The sequence below is a fragment of the Triticum urartu genome, chromosome 7A, assembly GCF_056163025.1.
Source record: "Triticum urartu cultivar PI428250 chromosome 7A, HENAU_Tu73, whole genome shotgun sequence".
In the NCBI taxonomy this organism is placed as follows: domain Eukaryota; kingdom Viridiplantae; phylum Streptophyta; class Magnoliopsida; order Poales; family Poaceae; genus Triticum; species Triticum urartu.
Genome location: NC_141879.1, coordinates 682,906,710 through 682,933,679, shown reverse-complemented (window position 1 = coordinate 682,933,679; position 26,970 = coordinate 682,906,710). Strand labels below are relative to the sequence as shown.

The 26,970-nt window shown below is 42.5% G+C and overlaps 1 protein-coding gene and 1 pseudogene across 1 annotated transcript; both read left to right on the top strand.

The window, feature by feature from the left end:
- Positions 1-3,091: 3,091 nt before the first annotated feature.
- On the top strand, positions 3,092-3,887 carry LOC147961454 (uncharacterized). The gene has a single exon (XM_087536567.1). The coding sequence runs from the start codon at positions 3,151-3,153 to the stop codon at positions 3,484-3,486; it is 336 nt and encodes a 111-aa protein (XP_087392693.1). The 5' UTR covers positions 3,092-3,150; the 3' UTR covers positions 3,487-3,887.
- Positions 3,888-21,632: 17,745 nt separating this feature from the next.
- On the top strand, positions 21,633-22,169 carry LOC147961453 (uncharacterized; annotated as a pseudogene).
- Positions 22,170-26,970: the final 4,801 nt, after the last annotated feature.

Genomic DNA, 26,970 nt, shown 5'->3' with positions numbered 1-26,970 from the left:
AATAAATATTCCTCCATTTATTAATAGGTATGGATATAGATAGATAAATAGATAGATAAAATGAAAAAATGAAAAAATGAAAGAAAAAATAAAAATAAAACAAAATCACTGAAAATCGGACAAAACAGTGAAAACCTCGAAGCAAAAAACCACAGAAGAAAAAAACGCAGGAAACAGCAGCGAACAAATAACACACGAATTACGTACGTGGGCCGGCCCAACTATAGGCTCGCTTCAGCGAAGCCATGCCTATTTTCCCGGGCACCCCTATGGAAAACCCTATTGGACGCTCGCTGCGTCCAGTTGTCGAGGCTTCGCACAGAGAAGCGAGCGACTAGCGATCAAGATGGACCGGCCCAGTCACGAGATAGCACAGGCGCTACAGCATCCTGGTTTTTGGGAACCTTCTAGAGGGTTCCTGAACGGTTTTGGGAACCTTCTGGAAGGTTCTTGAACTGGGTTTTCACTGGTTTTTTCTGTTTGCTTTTTCTTTATAGTTTTTTCTTTCTTTTCTTTTTCTTTCTTTGTTTTTCTGTTTCTTTATTTCATCTTTCAATTCCTTTTTCTTTTCTTTTTATTTTCTTTTTGTTCATGTTTCAAGTTATGTTTGGGAGTTTCAAAAAATAATCCAATTTCAAAATTTGTTCACCAAATTCAAAAAATGTTCATGTTTTCAAATTTTGCTGCGAGTTTCCATAAATGTTTCCATTTAAAAAATTGTTCGCAAATTGCAAAAAATGTTCATGCTTCAATTTTTGTTCGGGAGTTTCGAAAAAATGTACGCAAGTTTTAAAAACTGTTCATGTGTTCAAGTTTTGTTTGGGAGTTTCAAAAAATGTTCCAAGTTTTAAAAAATGTTCAAGTATCCAAAATTTGTTTTCGAATTTGAAAAATGTTCGGGTTTTGGGAGACTTTACAAAAATGTTCCCATTTCCAAAAATTGTTTGCATTTTTCGAATTGTTGAGTTTTTACAAATTTTGTTCTCAATTTCTAAAAGTGTTCGCTGTTTCATACAACCTTCATGTTTTTTTTCTCAAAAATAGCGTTTCACAAAAATGTTCGCACTTCCAAATTTGTTTGGAATTATTCAAAATTGTTCTCTATTTTAAAATATGTTCTCAAGAAACAAAAAATGTTCGTGCTTTACAAAATTATTCATGCTTCCAAATTTGTTCAGGATTTTTCAAAATTGTTCTTCATTTCAAAATTTGTTCTCAAGGTTCAAAAAATAATCCGCGCTTCCAAATTTGTTCTCAAGATTCAAAAATCGTTCATGCTTCATAAAAATGTTCACAAACTCCAAAAATGTTCAATTTCCGAAAAGGTTTGGGAAATTCAAACTTTTCGGTTTTCATAAAATTTGTTCACATGTTCAAAAAATGTTCATGTTTCAAAATTTGTTTACAAATTCAAAAAATTGTCCACATGTTTATTTTTTTACTAATTCAAAAAATTGTTCCTCTTTCCGAAATTTGATCACATATTCCAAAAAATATGTGAACAATGAAATTTACAAGCTCTATGTCAAAAAATATTCCAAAAATTTGTTCACATGTTAAAATACTGTAGGATGATTTACAAGCTCTACGTCAGAAATTTCTTTTTGAGATTGTAACATGCAAGGACAATGAAATTCAGCTGCCGTTAGTAACTTCTTTCCTGCAGAGACATGTAAGTTCTCTATTTTTTTTTTCTCTCCTATGGAAACAAAAGAGATGTTATTTTCTTAGAGCCTGTTCTTTCATACCGAACAGTGAAATTAATTTCTTCTAATCGCATATATGTTTCTTCTAATTCTTCTTTCTATTCTCAAGGGTCTCATTAATACTGTCACCTTCAAGGGAAGTGCACTGCAAGATTCAACTCAAAGGAATACTTCCATGGGAAAAATATTTCCTTACCGATAGAGCTATCTTTTTTTTCTCTTGCTGATCTAGTGATAGTTTCTTCCAAGACCTTCAACTATAAACAATGTCCGAAAACAGCTGAAACAGTTATGAAAACGAGCAGTAAGACATGTACATTTTTTTTTGTCTTTCATGACGCCTTGGTGATACTATCATCACTCAATTTCATCAAGATGTAAGCTTACCACTTTTATGACAGTTTTAGAAGTACCACTTTGTAATAAATGTAAAATGAAATTTCATGTTTTTTTTATAATTAAAAACTAATTGAATCAATAGGAACAGCACCTGGTTTCATAAAAATGGAACCTACAACCATTGTTAGTAAATTCAAGGTTTTTGTCTTTCATGTTTCTTTGGGAAACAGTTGAAACTGTACCATTGTTTAGTTTATACAAGGAAAACAGAAGAAACAGTAGAAACATAAGAAACAGTGGAAAACAGCAGGGACAACAATCAGTGGAACAGCTTCGCGAAGCAGAATCAACGAAGCAGTAGAAACAGTTCAAAACCAGGGAAACGCGCGCCTCGCGGCCCACAAAACAGTAGAAAAACGAAGCAGTTCAAAAACAGTTCAAAACGAAGCAGTTCAAAAACAGTTCAAAACGAAGCAGTAGAAAAATGTTAATCAAGCATTTGGAAAATGTTAAATGTGTATAGAAAAAATCTTTTTATTTGAAAAATATTACTCAATCATTTGAAAAATGTTTAAAATGTATATAAGAAAACGCATTTTTCATAAACCAGTAAAACTTGTATTTAAAAACGGAGAAAAATGATGAAAAAAACAGTTAAAAACCGGACCGTGTCGCCTCAAGTATGACGCGCCATAGATTTCATCAATACGTCCGACATGAGCACAATGGTTAGCTGCTCTTCTTATTACCCGCCGGCGGGACGCAAATAGCAGTATTGGACTGTGTGATGTGTGAACATACCCATTCACAAATTCAGGGGGCGGCCCATCACCTTTTGCCCCGCCCTCCCCAATATTAGTCACTTCTTTGTATTTTGGGCGTGAACAGTAATTTTTTTGTTATGTTTTCTTAATCAGGCCCCCCTCAAAATCATAAATTTACAATTCCTGCCTCCGCCACTGCTCCCTCCACTCCTCTCCAGCCGAAACTCAAATCTTTTCATCCCTCCCTCTCATTCCCCTCCCCCACCTCCGGTACAAATACCCAAACCAGACACCTCGCCGCCTAGGCATAGCTCATTACCGTGCCCGGATTCCGAGAGCGGATGCTCTTCTCTTCTCTTCTCTTCTCCGAGATGGCAGTTGACCACGCCGACAAGGAGAATCTGCCGCCTTCGACCGCCGCCGTCGCCCGTCCTCATCTCGTAGCTGTCAGGAGCTGCAAGCTGAAGCTGCTCGGGAGGGCGCAGTGGCGGGTGCCGCTCAGGGACATCACCAACCTCTTCGTTGTCGGGTCTGCGGTTGCCGAGTGGCAGCAGGCCCTGCTCCAGCAGCCGCGGCACGAGGGGTCAGCGGCGGCGGAGCTGGCCGTGAAGATTGGCCCTGCCGGTGGTGCGGCACTGAAGCCTGGCAGATACTTGCTCCGGAAGGAGTTTAGATAGCTACAGATTGTATATGTATTATACTTCCCATCTCCTTGTCCAATGATTCGTTGGACAAGATTTGGTTGGATTGATTATAGTAGGAAATGAGCGGCTGAAAGAAAAAAAGAAATACTAGTAAAAAAAATATGCCAAATTGGTGAACGTCTGTCATTCTGAATCGGAATCTGGAACTCTCAAGCATGTTTTGAGAAATTGTAGTTGGACTTGAGATTTGCTTCTCCACTTCTCTAGCTGACATTCACAAAATACTGCCCGTATTTTCTACGTCGTGTGTATGCGATTTTGAATGCTGCTGGCAGTGTGTGTGTTTTTTCCTTCTAGATTTGTCATCATCTGGTCTTTGTGTCATATTATGAGTGGTGGCGTATCCACAAGCTTTTGACTTATGATGTTCTTTTATTTGATTGCCTTTCGGGTTTCAGTTCTTTTTAGCCTTTTTCTTCAGATTTTACAGTGACTCCCGGTTGATGCGTCTAAATTGGAGTCAGTAGTTGCCAAGCTTTGTTAACATATTCTACTCTTATTTATTTTCTGTTTTCTTTTTTGTGAGTTCTCTTATATAATGAGGTGATCTCCATGAATTTACAGCCACATTTCATTGACAATCGTGCTCAAGAGACTCCAAAGATGTCAGGATTGTCCGAGTCTATACTAGAGCATCTACAACCGGGCTCCCCAAACTGCCCTCAAACGCCTGGGCGGGATGACCGGTCAGTGACTGATCACAAAAAAATCAACCCAGCCGAGCGCCTCAAACGAATCTCAAACGCCCGGCCTAACCGGCACCCCTCATATCCAGCCCAAATATGGGGTGTATATGGGGCGCCCGGGCATGTCCGCCGCGTAGGACTGACGATGGGGTCGCACGCGGGTGAAGGAAATATGCCCTAGAGGCAATAATAAAGTTATTATTTATTTCCTTATATCATGATAAATGTTTATTATTCATGCTAGAATTGTATTAACCGGAAACATAATACATGTGTGAATACATAGACAAACAGAGTGTCACTAGTATGCCTCTACTTGACTAGCTCGTTGATCAAAGATGGTTATGTTTCCTAACCATAGACATGAGTTGTCATTTGATTAACGGGATCACATCATTAGGAGAATGATGTGATTGACTTGACCCATTCCGTTACCATAGCACTTGATCGTTTAGTTTGTTGCTATTGTTTTCTTCATGACTTATACATGTTCCTATGACTATGAGATTATGCAACTCCCGTTTACCGGAGGAACACTTTGTGTACCACCAAACGTCACAACGTAACTGGGTAATTATAAAGGTGCTCTACAGGTGTCTCCGAAGGTACTTGTTGGGTTGGCGTATTTCGAGATTAGGATTTGTCACTCCGATTGTCGAAGATGTATATCTGGGCCCTCTCGGTAATGCACATCACTTAAGCCTTGCAAGCATTGCAACTAATGAGTTAGTTGCAGGATGATGTATTGCGGAACGAGTAAAGAGACTTGCCGGTAACGAGATTGAACTAGGTATTGAGATACCGACGATCGAATCTCGGGCAAGTAACATACCGATGACAAAGGGAACAACGTATGTTGTTATGCGGTCTGACCGATAAAGATCTTCATAGAATATGTGGGAGCCAATATGAGCATCCAGGTTCCGCTATTGGTTATTGACCGGAGACGTGTCTCGGTCATGTCTACATTGTTCTTGAACCCATAGGGTCCGCACGCTTAAGGTTTTGATGACAGTTATATTATGAGTTTATGAGTTTTGATGTACCTAAGGAGTTCGGAGTCCTGGATGAGATCGGGGACATGACGAGTAGTCTCGAAATGGTCGAGATGTAAAGATCGATATATTGGACGACTATATTCGGACATCGGAAAGGTTCCGAGTGATTCGGGTATTTTTCAGAGTACCGAAGAGTTACGGGAATACGTATTGGGCCTTATTGGACCATACGGGAAAGAAGGAAAAGGGCCTCAAGGGTGGCCGCACCCCTCCCCTTGGTCTGGTCCGAATTGGCGCGCCCCCTCCTAGGGCCGGCCTCCTCCTCCCTTGCTCCTTTATATATAGGTGCAGGGGGCACCCCAAAGACACAACAATTGATCATTGATCTCTTAGCCGTGTGCGATGCCCCCTTCCACCATAATCCTCGATAATATTGTAGCGGTGCTTAGGCGAAGCCCTGCGACGGTAGAACATCAAGATCGTCACCACGCCGTCGTGCTGACGGAACTCTTCCCCGACATTCTGCTGGATCGGAGTCCGGGGATCGTCATCGAGCTGAACGTGTGCTCGAACTCGGAGGTGCCGTAGTTTCGGTGCTTGATCGGTCGGGCCGTGAAGATGTACAACTACATCAACCGTGTTGTGCTAACGCTTCCGCTTTCGGTCTACGAGGGTACGTAGACAACACTCTCCTCTCTCGTTGCTATGCATCACCATGATCTTGCGTGTGCGTAGGAAATTTTTGAAATTACTACGTTCCCCAACAATGACATCCGAGCCTAGGTTTTATGCGTTGATGTTATGCACGAGTAGAACACAAGTGAGTTATGGGCGATATAAGTCATACTGCTTACCAGTATGTCATACTTTGGTTCGGCGGTATTGTTGGATGAAGCGGCCCGGACCGACATTACGCGTACGCTTACGCGAGACTGGTTCTACCGACGTGCTTTGCACATAGGTGGCTGGCGGGTGTCAGTTTCTCCAACTTTAGTTGAACCGAGTGTGGCTACGCTCGATCCTTGCGAAGGTTAAAACAGCACCAACTTGACAAACTATCATTGTGGTTTTGATGCGTAGGTAACTACGGTTCTTGCTAAGCCCGTAGCAGCCACGTAAAACTTGCAACAACAAAGTAGAGGACGTCTAACATGTTTTTGCAGGGCATGTTGTGATGTGATATGGTCAAGACATGATGCTAAATTTTATTGTATGAGATGATCATGTTTTGTAACCGAGTTATCGGCAACTGGCAGGAGCCATATGGTTGTCGCTTTATTGTATGCAATGCAATCGCGCTGTAATGCTTTACTTTATCACTAAGCGGTAGCGATAGTCGTGGAAGCATAAGATTGGCGAGACGACAACGATGCTACGATGGAGATCAAGGTGTCACGCCGGTGACGATGGTGATCATGACGATACTTCAGAGATGGAGATCACAAGTACAAGATGATGATGGCCATATCATATCACTTATATTGATTGCATGTGATGTTTATCTTTTATGCATCTTATCTTGCTTTGATTGATGGTAGCATTATAAGATGATCCATCACTAAATTATCAAAGTATAAGTGTTCTCCCTGAGTATGCACCGTTGCGAAAGTTCTTCGTGCGGAGACACCACGTGATGATCGGGTGTGATAGGCTCTACGTTCAAATACAACGGGTGCAAAACAGTTGCAACGCGGAATACTTAGGTTAAACTTGACGAGCCTAGCATATAACAGATATGGCCTCGGAACACGGAGACCGAAAGATCGAGCGTGAATAATATAGTAGATATGATCAACATAGTGATGTTCACCATTGAAACTACTCCATCTCATGTGATGATCGGACATGGTTTAGTTGATTTGGATCACGTGATCACTTAGAGGATTAGAGGGATGTCTATCTAAGTGGGAGTTCTTAAGTAATATGATTAATTGAACTTTAATTTATCATGAACTTAGTCCTGGTAGTATTAGCATATCTATGTTGTAGATCAATAGCTCGCGTTTAGCTCCCATGTTTTATTTTTGATATGTTCCTAGAGAAAACTAAGTTGAAAGATGTTAGTAGCAATGATGCGGATTGGATCCGTGATCTGAGGTTTATCATCATTGCTGCACAGAAGAATTATGTCTTTGATGCACCGCTAGGTGACAAACCTATTGCAGGAGCAGATGCAGATGTTATGAACATTTGGCTAGATCAGTATGATGACTACTTGATAGTTTAGTGCACCATGCTTAAACGGCTTAGAATCGGGACTTCAAAGACGTTTTGAACGTCATGGACCATATAAGATGTTCCAGGAGTTGAAGTTAATATTTCAAGAAAATACCCGAGTTGAGAGATATGAAGTCTCCAACAAGTTCTATAGCTAAAAGATGGAGGAGAATAGCTCAAGCAGTGAGCATGTGCTCAGATTGTCTGGGTACTACAATAGCTTGAATCAAGTGGGAGTTAATCTTCTAGATAAAATAGTGATTGACAGAATTCTCTAGTCACCATCACCAAGTTAGTAGAACTTCGTGATGAACTATGATATGCAAGGGATAACGGAAATGATTCCCAAGCTCTTCGTAATGCTGAAATCGACGAAGGTAGAAATCAAGAAAAATATCAAGTGTTGATGGTAGACAAGACCACTAGTTTCAAGAAAAGGGCAAAGGGAAGAAGGGTAACTTCAAGAAGAATGGAAAGCAAGTTGCTGCTCAAGTGCAGAAGCCCAAGTCTGGTCCTAAGCCTGAGACTAAGTGCTTCTACTGCAAAGGGACTGGTCACTGGAAGCGGAACTGCCCCAAGTATTTGGCGGATAAGAAGGATGGCAAAGTGAACAAAGGTATATTTGATATACAGATTATTGATGTGTATTTTACTAGTGTTCGTAGCAACCCCTCGGTATTTGATACTGGTTCAGTTGCTAAGAGTAGTAACTCAAAACGGGAGTTGCAGAATGAATATAGACTAGTTAAGGGTGAAGTGATGATGTGTGTTGGAAGTGGTTCCAAGATTGATATGATCATCATCGCACACTCCCTATACTTTTGGGATTAGTGTTGAACCTAAATAAGTGTTATTTGGTGTTTGCGTTGAGCATGAATATGATTTGATCATGTTTATTGTAATACGATTATTCATTTAAGTAAGAGAATAAATTGTTGTTCTGTTTACATGAATAAAACCTTATATGGTCACACACCCAATGAAAATGGTTCGTTGGATCTCGATCGTAGTGATACACATATTCATAATATTGAAACCAAAAGATGCAAAGTTAATAATGATGGTGCAATTTATTTGTGGCACTGCCGTTTAGGTCATATTGGTGTAAAGCGCATGAAGAAAATCCATGCTGATGGGCTTTTGGAATCACTTGATTATGAATCAGTTGATGCTTGCAAACCATGCCTCATGGGCAAGATGACTAAGACTCCGTTCTCCAGAACAATGGAGCGAGCAACAGATTTATTGGAAATCATACATACTGATGTATGTGGTCCGATGAATACTGAGGCTCATGGCAGGTATCATTGTTTTCTGATCTTCACAGATAATTTGAGAAGATATGAGTATATCTACTTGATGAAACACAAGTCTGAAACAATTGAAAAGTTCAAAGAATTTCAGAGTGAAGTGGAGAATCATCGTAACAAAAATAAAAGTTTCTACGATATGATCGCAGAAGTAAAATATTTGAGTTACGAGTTTGGCCTTCAGTTAAAAACAATGTGAAATAGTTTCACTACTCACGCCACCTGGAACACCACAGCATAATGGTGTGTCCGAACGTCATAACCGTACTTTATTAGATATGGTGCGATCTATGATGTCTCTTACCAATCTACCACTATCGTTTTGGGGTTATGCATTAGAGACAGCTGCATTCACGTTAAATAGGGCACCATCTAAATCCGTTGAGACGACACCGTATGAACTATGGTTTGGCAAGAAACCTAAGCTGTCATTTCTTAAAGTTTGAGGTTGCAATGCTTATGTGAAAAAAAATTCAACCTGATAAGCTCTAACCCAAATCGGAGAAGTGTGTCTTCATAGGATACCCAAAAGAAAATGTTGGGTACACCTTCTATCACAGATCCGAAGGCAATATATTCGTTGCTTTGAATGGATTCTTTCTAGAAAAGGAGTTTCTCTCGAAAGAAGTGAGTGGGAGGAAAGTAGAACTTGATGAGGTAACTGTACCTGCTCCCTTATTGGAAAGTAGTTCATCACAGAAATCTGTTCCTGTGACTACTACACCGATTAGTGAGGAAGCTAATGATGATGATCATGTAACTTCAGATCAAGTTACTACCGAACCTCGTAGGTAAACCAGAGTGAGATCCGCACCAGAGTGGTACGGTAATCCTATTCTGGAGGTCATGTTACTTGACCATGACGAGCCTACGAACTATGAGGAAGCGATGATGAGCCCAGATTCCGCGAAATGGCTTGAGGCCATGAAATCTGAGATGAGATCCATGTATGAGAACAAAGTATGGACTTCGATTGACTTGCCCAATGATCGGCGAGCCATTGAGATTAAATGGATCTTCAAGAGGAAGACGGACACTGATAGTAGTGTTGCTATCTACAAAGCTAGAATTGTTGCAAAAAGGTTTTCGACAAGTTCAAGGTGTTGACTACGATGAGAGTTTCTCACTCGTATCTATGCTTAAGTCTGTTCGAATCATGTTAGCAATTGCCGCATTTTATGAAATCTGGCAAATGGATAAACAAAACTGCATTCCTTAATGGATTTATTAAAAAAGAGTTGTATATGATGCAACCAGAAGGTTTTGTCAATCCTAAAGGTACTAACAAAATATGCAAGCTCCAGCGATCCATCTATGGACTGGTGCAAGCATCTCGGAGTTGAAATATACGCTTTGATAAGTTGATCAAAGCATATAGTTTTATACAGACTTGCGGTGAAGCCTGTATTCACAAGAAAGTGAGTGGGAGCACTACAGCATTTCTGATAAGTATATGTGAAATACATATTGTTGATTGGAGATAATGTAGAATTATTCTGCAAAGCATAAAGGAATGTTTGAAAGGAGTTTTTCAAAGAAAGACCTCGGTGAAGCTGCTTACATATTGATCATCAAGATCTATAGAGATAGATCAATACGCTTGATAAGTTTTTTCAATGAGTGCATACCTTGACAAGTTTTTGAAGTAGTTCAAAATGGAACAGTCAAAAGGAGTTCTTGCCTGTGTTACAAGGTGTGAAGTTGAGTAAGACTCAAAACCCGACCATGGCAAAAGATAGAGAGAGAATGAAAGTCATTTCCTATGCCTCAGCCATAGGTTCTATAAAGTATGCCATGCTGTGTACCAGACCTATTGTATACCCTGCCCTGAGTTTGGCAAAGGAGTACAATAGTGATCTAGGAGTAGATCACTGGACATTGGTCAAAATTATCCTTAGTGGAATAAGGATATGTTTCTCGATTATGGAGGTAACAAAAGGTTCGTTGTAAAGGGTTACGTCGATGCAAGTTTTGACACTGATCCAGATGACTCTAAGTCTCAATCTGGATATATATTGAAAGTGGGAGCAATTAGCTAGAGTAGCTCCACGCAGAGCATTGTTGACATAGAAATTTGCAAAATACTTTCGGATCTGAATGTGGCAGACCCGTTGACTAAACTTCTCTCACAAGCAAAACATGATCACACCTCAGTACTCTTTGGGTGTTAATCACATAGCGATGTGAACTAGATTATTGACTCTTGTAAACCCTTTGGGTGTTGGTCACATATCGATGTGAACTATGGGTGTTAATCACATGGTGATGTGAACTATTGATGTTAAATCACATGGCGATGTGAACTAGATTATTGACTCTAGTGCAAGTGGGAGACTGAAGGAAATATGCCCTAGAGGCAATAATAAAGTTATTATTTATTTCCTTATATCATGATAAATGTTTATTATTCATGCTAGAATTGTATTAACTGGAAACATAATACTGTTGGAAATATGCCCTAGAGGCAATAATAAAATGATTATTATTATATTTCCTTGTTCATGATAATCGTTTATTATCCATGCTAGAATTGTATTGATAGGAAACTCAGATACATGTGTGGATACATAGACAACACCGTGTCCCTAGTAAGCCTCTAGTTGACTAGCTCGTTGATCAATAGATGGTTACGGTTTCCTGGCCATGGACATTGGATGTAGTTGATAACGGGATCACATCATTAGGAGAATGATGTGATGGACAAGACCCAATCCTAAGCATAGCACTAGATCGTGTAGTTCGTGTGCTAAAGCTTTTCTAATGTCAAGTATCATTTCCTTAGACCATGAGATTGTGCAACTCCCGGATACCGTAGGAATGCTTTGGGTGTACCAAACGTCACAACGTAACTGGGTGACTATAAAGGTGCATTACAGGTATCTCCGAAAGTGTCTGTTGGGTTGGCACGAATCGAGACTGGGATTTGTCACTCCGTGTAAGCGGAGAGGTATCTCTGGGCCCACTCGGTAGGACATCATCATAATGTGCACAATGTGATCAAGGAGTTGATCACGGGATGATGTGTTACGGAACGAGTAAAGAGACTTGCCGGTAACGAGATGGAACAAGGTATCGGGATACCGACGATCGAATCTCGGGCAAGTATCGTACCGCTAGACAAAGGGAATTGTATACGGGATTGATTAAGTCCTTGACATCATGGTTCATCCGATGAGATCATCGTGGAACATGTGGGAGCCAACATGGGTATCCAGATCCCGCTGTTGGTTATTGACCGGAGAACGTCTCGGTCATGTCTGCATGTCTCCCGAACCCGTAGGGTCTACACACTTAAGGTTCGATGACGCTAGGGTTATAAAGGAAGCTTGTATGTGGTTACCGAATGTTGTTCGGAGTCCCGGATGAGATCCCGGACGTCACGAGGAGTTCCGGAATGGTCCGGAGGTAAAGATTTATATATAGGAAGTCCTATTTCGGCCATCGGGACAAGTTTCGGGGTCATCGGTATTGTACCGGGACCACCGGAAGGGTCCCGGGGGCCCACCGGGTGGGGCCACCTATCCCGGAGGGTCCCATGGGCTGAAGTGGGAAGGGATCCAGCCCAAAGTGGGCTGGGGTGCAACTTCCCTTATGGCCCATGCGCCTAGGGTGAAGGGGGAACCCTAAGGAAGAGTCCCAAGGAGGGAAGGCTCCTCCTGGGTGCCTTGGGGGGAAGGGAAACCTCCCCTGGCCGCCGCCCCCTAGGAGATTGGATCTCCTAGGGCTGGCGCACCCCCCCTTGGGCTCCCTATATATAGTGAGGGTAGGAGGGCCTCTTGGGACAACCCCTTATGCCTTTGGTGCAGCCCCTCCCTCTCTCCTAAGTCCTTCTCCTCTCCCGTGGTGCTTGGCGAAACCCTGCAGGATTGCCACGCTCCTCCACCACCACCACGCTGTTCTGCTGCTGCTGGATGGAGTCTTCCTCAACCTCTCCCTCTCTCCTTTCTGGATCAAGGCGTGGGAGACGTCACCGGGCTGTACGTGTGTTGAACGCGGAGGTGCCGTCCGTTCGGCACTTGGTCATCGGTGATTTGAATCACGACGAGTACGACTCCATCAACCCCGTTCACTTGAACGCTTCCGCTTAGCGATCTACAAGGGTATGTAGATGCACTCTCCTTCCCCTCGTTGCTGGTCTCTCCATAGATGGATCTTGGTGACACGTAGGAAAATTTTGAATTTCTGCTACGTTCCCCAACAGTGGCATCATGAGCTAGGTCTATTGCGTAGATTCTATGCACGAGTAGAACACAAAGTAGTTGTGGGCGTTGATTTTGTTCAATATGCTTACCGTTACTAGTCTTATCTTGATTCGGCGGCATCGTGGGATGAAGCGGCCCGGACCAACCTTACACGTACTCTTACGTGAGACCGGTTCCACCGACAAACATGCACTAGTTGCATAAGGTGGCTGGCGGGTGTCTGTCTCTCCCACTTTAGTCGGATCGGATTCGATGAACAGGGTCCTTATGAAGGGTAAATAGCAATTGGCATATCACGTTGTGGTCTTTGCGTAGGTAAGAAACGTTCTTGCTAGAAACCCATAGCAGCCACGTAAAACATGCAAACAACAATTAGAGGACGTCTAACTTGTTTTTGCAGGGTATGCTATGTGATGTGATATGGCCAAAGGATGTGATGAATGATATATGTGATGTATGAGATTGATCATGTTCTTGTAATAGGAATCACGACTTGCATGTCGATGAGTATGACAACCGGCAGGAGCCATAGGAGTTGTCTTTATTTATTTATGACTTGCGTGTCAACTTAAACGTCATGTAATTACTTTACTTTATTGCTAACCGTTGGCTATAGTAGTAGAAGTAATAGATGACGTGACAACTTCAAGAAGACACGATGATGGAGATCATGATGATGGAGATCATGGTGTCATGCCGGTGACAAGATGATCATGGAGCCCCAAGATGGAGATCAAAGGAGCTATATGATATTGGCCATATCATGTCACTATTTGATTGCATGTGATGTTTATCATGTTTATACATCTTATTTGCTTAGAACGACGGTAGTAAATAAGATGATCCCTCATTAAAATTTCAAGAAGTGTTCTCCCCTAACTGTGCACCGTTGCTACAGTTCGTCGTTTCGAAGCACGCCGTGATGATCGGGTGTGATAGATCCTTACGTTCACATACAGCGGGTGTAAGACAGTTTTACACATGCAAAACACTTAGGGTTAACTTGACGAGCCTAGCATGTACAGACATGGCCTCGGAACACAGAAGACCGAAAGGTCGAGCATGAGTCGTATAGAAGATACGATCAACATGAAGATGTTCACCCACGTTGACTAGTCCGTCTCACGTGATGATCGGACACGGCCTAGTTGACTCGGATCATGTAATCACTTAGATGACTAGAGGGATGTCTATCTAAGTGGGAGTTCATAAGATGAACTTATTTATCCTGAACATAGTCAAAAGGTCTTCGCAAATTATGTCGTAGCTCGCGCTTCAGTTCTTTAGATATGTTCCTAGAGAAAATTTAGTTGAAAGTTGATAGTAGCAATTATGCGGACTAGGTCCGTAAACCGAGGATTGTCCTCATTGCTTCATAGAAGGCTTATGTCCTTAATGCACCGCTCAGTGTGCTGAACCTCGAACGTTGTCTGTGGATGTTGTGAACATCTGACATACACATTTTGATAACTACGTGATAGTTCAGTTAAACGGTTTAGAGTTGAGGCACCGAAGACGGTTCTTGAAACGTCGCAAAACATATGAGATGTTTTGAGGGTTGAAATTGGGATTTCAGGCTCGTGCCCACGTCAAGAGGTATAAGACCTCCGATGATTTTCTTAGCCTGCAAACTAAGGAAAAAAGCTCAATTGTTGTGCTTGTGCTCAGATTGTCTGAGTACAACAATCGCTTGAATCGAGTGGGAGTTGATCTTCCAGATGAAATAGTGATGGTTCTCCGAAGTCATTACCACCAAGCTACTAGAGCTTCATGATGAACTATAATATATCAGGGACATATATGATGATCCTTGAGATATTTGCGATGTTTGACACCACAAAAGTAGAAATCAAGAAGGAGCATCAATTGTTGATGGTTGGTGAAACCACTAGTTTCAAGAAGGGCAAGGGAACAAAGGGATACTTCATGAAACGGCAATTCAGCTGCTGCCCTAGTGAAGAAACCCAAGGTTGAACCCAAACCCGAGACTAAGTGCTTCTGTAATAAGGGGAACAGCCACTGGAGCAGAATTACCCTAAATACTTGGTAGATTAGAAGGCTGGCAAGGTCGATAGAAGTATATTTATATACATTGTGTTGATGTGTACTTTACTAGTACTCCTAGTAGCACCAGGGTATTAGATACCGGTTTGGTTGCTAAGTGTTAGTAACCCGAAATAAAGGCTACGGAATAAACGGAGACTAGCTAAAGGTGAGCTGACGATATGTGTTGGAAGTGTTTCCAATGTTGACATGATCAAATATCGTACGCTCCCTCTACCATCGAGATTGGTATTAAAACCTAAAATAATTGTTATTTGGTGTTTGCGTTGAGCATAGACATGATTGGATTATGTCTATCACAATGTGGTTATTCATTTAAGGAGAATAATGGTTACTCTGTTTATTTGAATAATACCTTCAATGGTCTTACACCTAAAATGAATGGTTTATTGAATATCGATCGTAGTGATACACATGTTCATGCCAAAAGATAGTAATGATAGTACCACCTACTTGTGGCACTACCACGTAAGTCATATCGGTATAAAACGCATGAAGAAGCTCCATGTTGATGGATCTTTGGGCTCGCTCGTTTTTGAAAGGATTGAGACATGCGAACCATGTTTGTTGGTAGATATGCATGAAGAAACTCTATACAGATGGATCGTTTGGACTCACTTGATTTTGAATCACTTGAGACATGCAAATCATACCACATGGGCAAGATGACTGAAAGCCTCGTTTTCAGTAAAATGGAACTAGAAAGCAACTTGTTGGAAGTAATACATTTTGATGTGCAGTCCAATGAGTGCTGAGGCATGTAGTGGATATCGTTATGTTCTTACTTCACAGATGATTTGAGTATATTTACTTGATAAATCACGAGTCTGAATTATTGAAAGGTTCAAGTAATTTCAGGGTGAAGTTGAAAGATCGTCGTGACAAGAGGATAAAGTATCTATGATATGATCATAGATGAATATCTGAATTACGAGTTTGGCACAGAATTAAGACATTGTGGAAATTGTTTCACAACTAATACAGCCTGGAACACCATAGTGTGATGGTGTGTCCGAACATCATAACTGCACCCTATTGGATATGATGCATACCATGATGTCTCTTATCGAATTACCACGATAGTTTATGGGTTAGGCATTAAAGACAACCACATTCACTTTAAAATAGGGCACCACGCAATTCCGTTAAGACGACACCGTATGAACTATGGTTTAGAGAAACCTAAGCTGTCATTTCTTGAAAGTTTGGGGCTGCGACGCTTATGTGAAAAAGTTTCAGGCTGATAAGCTCGAACCCAAAGCGGATAAATGCATCTTCATAGGACACCCAAAACAGTTGGGTATACCTCCTGTCTCAGATCCGAAAGCAATAAGGGATTGTTTCTAGAATCGGGTCCTTTCCCGAGGAAAAGTTTCTCTCGAAAGAATTGAGTGGGAGGATGGTGGAGACTTGATGAGGTTATTGAACCGTCTCTTCAACTAGTGTGTGGCAGGGCACAAAGAGTTGTTCCTGTGGCACCTACACCAATTGAAGTGGAAGCTTATGATATTGATCATGAGACTTCGGATCAAGTCACTCCCAAACCTCGTGGGATGACAAGGATGTGTACTACTTCAGAGTGGTACGTAACCCTGTCTTGGAAGTCATGTTGCTAGACAACAATGAACCTACGAGCTATGGAGAAGCGATGGTGGGCCCGGATTCCGATAAATGGCTCGAGGCCATATAATCCGAGAGAGGATCCATATATGAAAACAAAGTGTAGACTTTGGAAGAACTACTTGATGGTCGTAAGGCTGTTAGGTAGATATGGATTTTAAAAGGAAGACGGACAATGATAGTAAATGTCACCATTAAGAAAGCTCGACTTGTCGTTAAGATGTTTTCCGACAAGTTCAAGGAGTTGACTACGATGAGACTTTCTCACTCGTAGCGATGCTAAGAGTCTGTTGGAATTATATTAGCGATTACTGCATTATTTATGAAATCTTGCAGATAGGATGTCAAAAAAAAAAACATTGTTTCCTCGACGTTTTTTGAGGAAAGGTTGTATGTGATACAAACCGGAAGGTTTTGTCAATCCTGAAAGATGCTAATAAGTATGCAAAGCTCCAGCAATCCTTCTAGGGACTGGAGTAAGCATCTCGGAGTTGGAATGTATGCTTTGATGATGATCAAAGATTTTGGGTGTATACAAAGTTTATGAGAAACTTGTATTTCCAATGAAGTGAGTGGGAGCACTATAGAATTTCTGATGAATATATGTTGACATATTGTTGATCAGAAATGATGTAGAATTTCTGGAAAGCATATAGGGTTATTTGGAAAGTGTTTTTCAATGGAGAGCCTGGATTAAGCTACTTGAACATTGAGCATCAAGATCTATAAGGATAGATAAAAATGCTTAATGGTACTTTCAAATGAGCACATACCTTGACATGATCTTGAAGTTGTTCAAGATGGATCAGTCAAAGAAGGAGTTCTTGCCTAAGTTGTAAGGTATGAAGTTAAGACTTAAAGCTCGACCACGGCAGAAGAGAGAGAAAGGACAAAGGTCGTCCCCTATGCTTAAGACATAGGCTCTACAGTATGCTATGCTGTGTACCGCACCTGAAATGTGCCTTGCCATGAGTCAGTCAAGGGGTACAAGAGTGATCCAAGAATGGATCACAGGACAGCGGTCAAAGTTATTCTTAGTAACTAGTGGACTAAGGAATTTTCTCGATTATGGAGGTGGTAAAAGAGTTCGTCGTAAAGGGTTACGCCGATGCAAGCTTTGACACTAATCCAGATTATTCTGTGTAGTAAAGTGGATTCGTATAGTAGAACAGTTATTTGGAATAGCTCCAAATAGAGCGTGGTAGCTGCATCTAGGAGATGACATAGAGATTTGTAAAGCACACACGGATCTGAAAGGTTCAGACCCGTTGACTATAACCTCTCTCACAAGCATAACATGATCAAACCCAGAACTCATCGAGTGTTAATCACATGGTAAATGTGAACTAGATTATTGACTCTAGTAAACTCTTTGGGTGTTAGTCACATGGGGATGTGACCTTGAGTGTTAATCACATATCGATGTGAACTAGATTATTCACTCTAGTGCAAGTGGGAGACTGTTGGAAATATGCCCTAGAGGCAATAATAAAATGATTATTATTATATTTCCTTGTTCATGATAACCGTTTATTATCCATGCTAGAATTGTATTGATAGGAAACTCAGATACATGTGTGGATACATAGACAACACTGTGTCCCTAGTAAGCCTCTAGTTGACTAGCTCGTTGATCAATAGATGGTTACGGTTTCCTGACCATGGACATTGGATGTCGTTGATAACGGGATCACATCATTAGGAGAATGATGTGATGGACAAGACCCAATCCTAAGCATAGCACTAGATCGTGTAGTTCGTGTGCTAAAGCTTTTCTAATGTCAAGTATCATTTCCTTAGACCATGAGATTGTGCAACTCCCGGATACCGTAGGAATGCTTTGGGTGTACCAAACGTCACAACGTAACTGGGTGACTATAAAGGTGCCTTACAGGTATCTCCGAAAGTGTCTGTTGGGTTGGCACGAATCGAGACTGAGATTTGTCACTCCGTGTAAGCGGAGAGGTATCTCTGGGCCCACTCGGTAGGACATCATCATAATGTGCACAATGTGATCAAGGAGTTGATCACGGGATGATGTGTTACGAAACGAGTAAAGAGACTTGCCGGTAACGAGATGGAACAAGGTATCGGGATACCGATGATCGAATCTCGGGCAAGTATCGTACCGCTAGACAAAGGGAATTGTATACGGGATTGATTAAGTCCTTGACATCATGGTTCATCTGATGAGATCATCGTGGAACATGTGGGATCCAACATGGGTATCCAGATCCCACTGTTGGTTATTGACCGGAGAACGTCTCGGTCATGTCTGCATGTCTCCCGAACCCGTAGGGTCTACACACTTAAGGTTCGATGACGCTAGGGTTATAAAGGAAGCTTGTATGTGGTTACCGAATGTTGTTCGGAGTCCCGGATGAGATCCCGGACGTCACGAGGAGTTCCGGAATGGTCCGGAGGTAAAGATTTATATATAGGAAGTCCTATTTCGGCCATCGGGACAAGTTTCGGGGTCATCGGTATTGTACCGGGACCACCGGAAGGGTCCCGGGGGCCCACCGGGCGGGGCCACCTATCCCGGAGGGTCCCATGGGCTGAAGTGGGAAGGGATCCAGACCAAAGTGGGCTGGGGCGCCACTTCCCTTATGGCCCATGCGCCTAGGGTGAAGGGGGAACCCTAAGGAAGAGTCCCAAGGAGGGAAGGCTCCTCCTGGGTGCCTTGGGGGGAAGGGAAACCTCCCCTGGCCACCGCCCCCTAGGAGATTGGATCTCCTAGGGCTGGCGCACCCCCCCCCCTTGGGATCCCTATATATAGTGAGGGTAGGAGGGCCTCTTGGGACAACCCTTTATGCCTTTGGTGCAGCCCCTCCCTCTCTCCTAAGTCCTTCTCCTCTCCCGTGGTGCTTGGCGAAGCCCTGCAGGATTGCCACGCTCCTCCACCACCACCACGCCGTTGTGCTGCTGCTGAATGGAGTCTTCCTCAACCTCTCCCTCTCTCCTTGCTGGATCAAGGCGTGGGAGACGTCACCGGGCTGTACGTGTGTTGAACGCGGAGGTGCCGTCCGTTCGGCACTTGGTCATCGGTGATTTGAATCACGACGAGTACGACTCCATCAACCCCGTTCACTTGAACGCTTCCGCTTAGCGATCTACAAGGGTATGTAGATGCACTCTCCTTCCCCTCGTTGCTGGTCTCTCCATAGATGGATCTTGGTGACACGTAGGAAAATTTTGAATTTCTGCTACGTTCCCCAACAAATACATGTGTGAATACATAGACAAACAGAGTGTCACTAGTATGCCTCTACTTGACTAGCTCGTTGATCAAAGATGGTTATGTTTCCTAACCATAGACATGAGTTGTCATTTGATTAACGAGATCACATCATTAGGAGAATGATGTGATTGACTTGACCCATTCCGTTAGCATAGCACTTGATCGTTTAGTTTGTTGCTATTGTTTTCTTCATGACTTATACATGTTCCTATGACTATGAGATTATGCAACTCCCGTTTACCGGAGGAACACTTTGTGTGCCACCAAACGTCACAACGTAATTGGGTAATTATAAAGGTGCTCTACAGGTGTCTCCGAAGGTACTTGTTGGGTTGGCGTATTTCGAGATTAGGATTTGTCACTCCGATTGTCGAAGAGGTATCTCTGGGCCCTCTCGGTAATGCACATTGCTTAAGCCTTGCAAGCATTGCAACTAATGAGTTAGTTGCAGGATGATGTATTACGGAACGAGTAAAGAGACTTGCCGGTAACGAGATTGAACTAGGTATTGAGATACCGACGATCGAATCTCAGGCAAGTAACATACCGATGACAAAGGGAACAACGTATGTTGTTATGCGGTCTGACTGATAAAGATCTTCGTAGAATATGTGGGAGCCAATATGAGCATCCAGGTTCCGCTATTGGTTATTGACCGGAGACGTGTCTCGGTCATGTCTACATTGTTCTTGAACCCGTAGGGTCCGCACGCTTAAGGTTTCGATGACAGTTATATTATGAGTTTATGAGTTTTGATGTACCGAAGGAGTTCGGAGTCCCGGATGAGATCGGGGACATGACGAGGAGTCTCGAAATGGTCGAGACGTAAAGATCGATATATTGGACGACTATATTCGGACATCGGAAAGGTTCCGAGTGATTTGGGTATTTTTCAGAGTACCGGAGAGTTACGGGAATACGTATTGGGCCTTGTTGGGCCATACGGGAAAGAAGGAAAAGGGCCTCAAGGGTGGCCACACCCCTCCCCTTGGTCTGGTCCGAATTGGACTAGGGAAGGGGGGGCGCCCCCTTCCTTCCTTCTCCTTTTCCCTTCCTCTTTTCCTATTCCATATGGGAGGTGGAATCCTACTAGGACTAGGGAGTCCTAGTAGGACTCCACACTTGGCGCGCCCCCTCCTAGGGTCGGCCTCCTCCTCCCTTGCTCCTTTATATACAGGTGCAGGGGGCACCCCAAAGACACAACAATTGATCATTGATCTCTTAGCCATGTGCGATGCCCCCTTCCACCATAATCCTCGATAATATTGTAGCGGTGCTTAGGCGAAGCCCTGCGACGGTAGAACATCAAGATCGTCACCACGCTGTCGTGCTGACGGAACTCTTCCCCGACATTCTGCTGGATCGGAGTCCGGGGATCGTCATCGAGCTGAACGTGTGCTAGAACTCGGAGGTGCCGTAGTTTCGGTGCTTGATCGGTCGGGCCGTGAAGACGTACGACTACATCAACCGCGTTGTGCTAACGCTTCCGCTTTCGGTCTACGAGGGTACGTAGACAACACTCTCCTCTCTCGTTGCTATGCATCACCATGATCTTGCGTGTGCGTAGGAAATTTTTGAAATTACTACATTCCCCAACAGCGGGATCACCCAAAAACCTAGTGGTCCAACAGATGCCTCTTCGTCGCCATGTGGCGCTGCTCCGACTCGCCACCCGAGGCCAAATCGGGCTATTTAGGCCGGCCGGCGTCCACCAATGTCCTCCCTCTCTGCACCACCACCCGAGCATGTGTGCCTCCTTTCCCCCGCTCTTCAGCATCGCCATGGTCCGGCAGAATATCACCACATATGCTATGCTGATGTCGGATCGCCGGAGACAGATCACGGAGGAGATCCAGGCTAGGTGCGCCACCTGCATCACCGTTGGGCTGCCTCCGGACTCGCCGGAACCGAAGGAGGAGGAGGAGGAGGAGGAGGAGGAGCTGAAGGAGGAGGAGAGAGAGCAACTGCTAGAGCAGATGGAGGTGGCGGGTCCGGAAGAGGACGAGGCGGAGCAACCTGCTCTGGGGTTGAGCATGGAGGAGGCGGAGGCGGAGTTCACCGTCGCCAAAGACGTGGAGATGGTGGAGCAGCAGACCATCCTGGACTCCATCCAGGATGAGACCTATGTGGAGGCCAACCCAGAGTTCCTCCAGCAGGAGCGGGCGGCGACCGACACACTCTTCGCCGAACTCGGCGTGGAGATAGAGGAGGAGGTCGGACCGGAGCAGCCGGAGGTGTCGGAGGAGCCGGAGCTGTAGCTGACGCCTATGCACCCGAAGCTGGGCACGGAGATAGTTAGCATCTCCGACGAGGAGTAGCTAGGTGATCTACGTAGTACGCAGGTTTTTTCTCATTTGCATGCTTTTGTATGGATTTACGAATCTAGTATGAGGTGTCCGGATGCAGTTGTGGTAATTTGAGGGGGTCATATTTTTTCATATGCGATTGTAGATGCTCTTAGGCCTTCCACTCTGTAGGCCAAAATATGTGCCAAGTCCATTTTTTCATTATTTTGCACCGGTGCCCTCCATTACCTATGCGGTGCCATAAAAAAATTTCTGCAACCAGAGCAAATAGCTACTTCAATGCGCATTTCCAGCATTGCAATATTAAATTATAGCTGCCATCTATACTGGAGGTTTCATATCTCAATTACCACTGAACAACAAATTTCAATTCACATAAAACAACATTTCGTTCACAGCATATGACTGTTGCATTGCAAAAGAAAATTTTTCTGTTTGGAAAATAAGAATATATCTTTATATAATATGTAGAACAAGTCATCCGACTCAGGAGGCAAGCCCAATCCGAATATGCCCGGTTTAGTAGTTAAACCAAGTCTGAGCCCAACTCAGGAGGCAAGCCCGATCCAAACATGTCCGGTTTTTTGGGCCAAGTCGTCAAGCCGGGCTACACATGCCCAAGTTTATTTATACTAAACTTTTATATTTCGTTGTAAACTTGTTTTCACAACATTATAGTTTTAATGTGTATGTTTTTCTGTTGCTTAGTTGGCATACTTAACCAAACAAAATCTTGGTAAACATTAATTATATTTTTTTTTGTTATAAAATTGTTGCATATTATTTAAATGCATTATTTTTGTGCTAAATTTGAACTATATTTTATTAAAAAATTATGTTATTTGTCATTTTGAACGTTGCGTCTTAAACAAAATATTGCTCCAAAAATCCCTTGAATGCAAGAAGGAATAACAATGACAAAATGATACATCTTAGTGAATTTCCTTTTGATAATTTTGTGAATTATATATATATATATATATATATATATATATATATATATATATAGTGTGTGTGTGTGTGCGATCATGTATATTTTAATATTCTTGAAAATTTTCATAGAGATCGCTAAAGCATGCATTCTAATAAATATCATGATAGAGGTTTCTAGTGAACATATGGAGAAATTCCTAACTTACAAATTAACAATTGGCACTGTTATCTTTTAATCATGTTCCGTGGTCAAATATGTCATACGGAACGGGATAAAAAATGAGAAGGTATGTTCAAAGATAGAATCTATTGACAAGACTATAAAAATGAATAAAAAATAGGAACATTTGTTTAGAAATATAGCACAAATGCATATGCTCACTACACGCACAAACTCACTCATATGAACGCGCACACACGGTCTCTACCCATGTGAACATGTCCAACAGGCTGAGCCAATATATCTTGATATTGACGAAGTCACTAGTTCACAACCATGTCATAACGTTGAAAGAATAGCGCCGAAGAACCTGAAATAAATGCAGGAACTATGCGAACACATATGCCATTAATCCGGATGGACAGATTCCAACGCAAGTAACCTGACAATCTAAGATAAGCTTAGTTTGTGGGAGGTTTTTTTCCTCTTTTTGAAGAAGAAGTTTGGAATACATAAGTAGAATTATATTCATCAAATTCAGAGATAGCCCCATGAACTAGTGGTGTCCACATGCCACAGTGGGACAGAGCGAGGGAGCTGACAAGTGGGACTATGGGCCTATACATGCACCAACGTGATGTAAAGCTTTGTCAATTAATTTGCATCGAAGGATGTATAAGTTTTGTTTTAGAAAGCATTGTGCATGGATATCTCGATCATAGAAATCTGATCCACTCAAAAAATTGATCTGAGCAACACTTGTTGAGTTCAACGAAATCTACGCAATGAGAGGAGAGGCCGAAAGAACAGTAAAGAGAGACAAACTTGGACGTCTCAGTTCTCATTCCTCTGTTTTCAGTTCTATATATGCACCAACCGGTATCCACAAGCTGTTGACTTATGTTGTTCTTTTATTTGATTATTTTTCTGTTTTCAGTTTTTTTTGCAGATTTTACAGTGACTACCGGTTGATGCATCTAAATTGGACTCACTAGTTGCCAAGGTTTGTTAACATATTCTACTCTTATTTACTTTATCCGTTTTCTTTTTTGTGAGTTCTCTTATATAATGAAGTGATCTCCATGAATGTGCAGCCACATTCCACGGACAACCGTGCTCAAGTGACTGCAAGGATTTCAGGATTTTCTGAGTCTATATTAGGCCTTTCACTATGTAGGCCAAAACAGGTGCCAAATCCACTTTTTCATCATTTGGCACTGGTGCCCTGCATTGCCCATGCGGTGTCATATAAAAGTTCAGGGAACCGGAGCAAGTAGCTACTCCGGTGCCCACTTCCAGCATTGCAATAAAATATATTAAACTGTAACTATCATCTCTACTGGAGGTTTTCCTATCTCAACTACCACTGAAAAACAACATTCAATTCACAACAAACAACATTTAATTCACATCATATGACCATTGTATTGCACCAAATTTTTTTGCCTGTTTGGAGAAGAAGATCTCTATATAATGTACAAACCAAGTTCATGGAACACAACAGATCCTGGAATGTTCTCCCACAAAACATGGAGCATTCATATTCTCAAAACTTTACAAGCATTATGAACTCCGATAATTCAACTCAGAGCCCGGGCTCAGATGAGTTTTTTTTTGAACTTTTTTCTATTTTAAATCACGGTATTTTTCATGTCCGGGCTCATTTGAGCACGGGCACCAAATCGCCACTCTCGGTGAACTCCTCATTATCACCTTCAGATGCACATAGCCAAATACATCCTAGAAAATCCACAAAACCAAATTAGTGTACAATCTAATTCTAGTTTCCAGCCACATCATCCACATATGAATTATCCACCCACACAATATATTCCTAGTTTGGTAGTTAAACCAGGTCTGAGCCCCGACTCAGGAGGCAAGCCCGATCTGAACATGGCAGGTTTTTTGGGCCAAGTCGTCAGGCTGGGCTGCACATGCACAAGTTTATTTATACTAGACTTTTATATTTCGTTATAAACTTGTTTTACAACATTATAGTTTTAATGCGTAAGTTTTTCTATTGCTTAGTTGGCATAGTTAACCAAACAAAAATATTGCTAAACATTAATTATATTGTTGTTTGTTATAAAATTCATGCATATTTTTAAAAATGCACTATTTTGTGCTAAATTTGAACTATATTTTATTAGAACAATTATGTTATTTATCATTTTGAACGTTGCATCTTAACAAAATATTGCTGCAAAAATCCCTCGAACGCGCAAAGGAATGACAATGACAAAATGATACATCTTAGTGAATTGCCTTTTGATAATTTTGTGAATTATACACCGAGAGTCAAGTTAGGGAACACAAAATCGTATTTTGAAAGTTCTAGCACCAAACTGAATATGCAATGCAAGTTCTACGCATTAAAACTATAATGTCACCGGGAGTCATACAACTTGCACTCGACGTTCAGTTTGATGATAGAACTTTGAAAATACGGATTTATGGTCATCTAACTTGACATCACGCGCAAATACAGTCAAAAAATATGCATGCGGACGTATTTGGGTGTATGCCCTCACCTGTCAGTGAGTGATGTCGCTCGGCTGACTAATTTTTACACAAAACACCCTTGCATTTTTTTATTTACGGAACTATACTATTGAGGTAAGTAGAACTATACTATTCATCAAATTCAGAGATAGCGCCCTAAACTACTGGTGTCCACACGCCACAGTCGGACAGAGCCAGCCAGGGAGCTGACAAGTGGGACTTGGGCATATACATGCACCAATGTGATGTAAAGCTGCGTCGATTAATTTGAATCGAAAGATATACTTTCTCCGTTTCAAATTACTTGTCGCAGGTATGGATGTATCTAGATGTATTTTAGTTTTAGATACATCCATTTCTGTGACGAGTAATTTGAAACCGAAGGAATACTAGTTTTGTTTTAAAAAGCATTGTGCACGGATATCTCGGTCATAGAAGTCGACCCGAGCAAACACTTGTTGAGTTCCACGAAATCTATGCAATGAGAGGGAGGACAGGCCTAAAGAACAGTGAAGAGAGACAAACTTGCACGCCTCAGTTCCCATTCCACGTTCAACTCCTTGCCACAGTCCTCAGTCCTTCCGTCTCGCCGATGTTCAGTGACAAGAGACAAACGACGACGTCCAATGCATCTCCTCCAATGTCGTCGCGTGCGACGAGACCGGAAGACATTTCCATGCCATTGTAACCACTCCAGTATTTTAAAAGGCGTCGTCTTTTTGAGAGAAGCAAGCCGTCCGGCGGCCGCTGTCCCGTCCGACGCAGCTCCACGCACCGGCCGCGAGCCGAGGCGGCAACACCTCAACCCGCCCTGTCACCACACGCACCCCGCGAGCGACACAGGCCCAGTTTTTTTGGACGGTTCTTTCAAAATCGCTTTCTTTTCCAGCTTCTCTCAGAATCGTTACTTTATATTTTTTTAAAATTATATCTAACTAAAGCCTAATTAGTTAGGATTGTAAAGAAAATCAAGAAGCGATTCTGGAAGAAGCTAGGAGGAGAGTCGTCCCAAAAGAACTGGCCCACACACACCCATCAGACATCGGATAACAAGAGCCGAGTCAACCGGCGCCGCGTCACGGCCCACTCACCAACCGATCTGTCGCCGGCCGGGCACCGCTGGGCGCCCCGGAAAAGATCTCCGTCCCTCCCGTGGCGGGGCCCGAGGAGGGCCGTGTGATGACTCGGACGGCCGCGGTCCGCGCGCGCCCGTGGCCA

Bases quoted from the DNA above. Each gene is read 5' to 3' on its own strand.
- LOC147961454 (XM_087536567.1), top strand. From the start codon at position 3,151: ATGCTCTTCTCTTCTCTTCTCTTCTCCGAGATGGCAGTTGACCACGCC.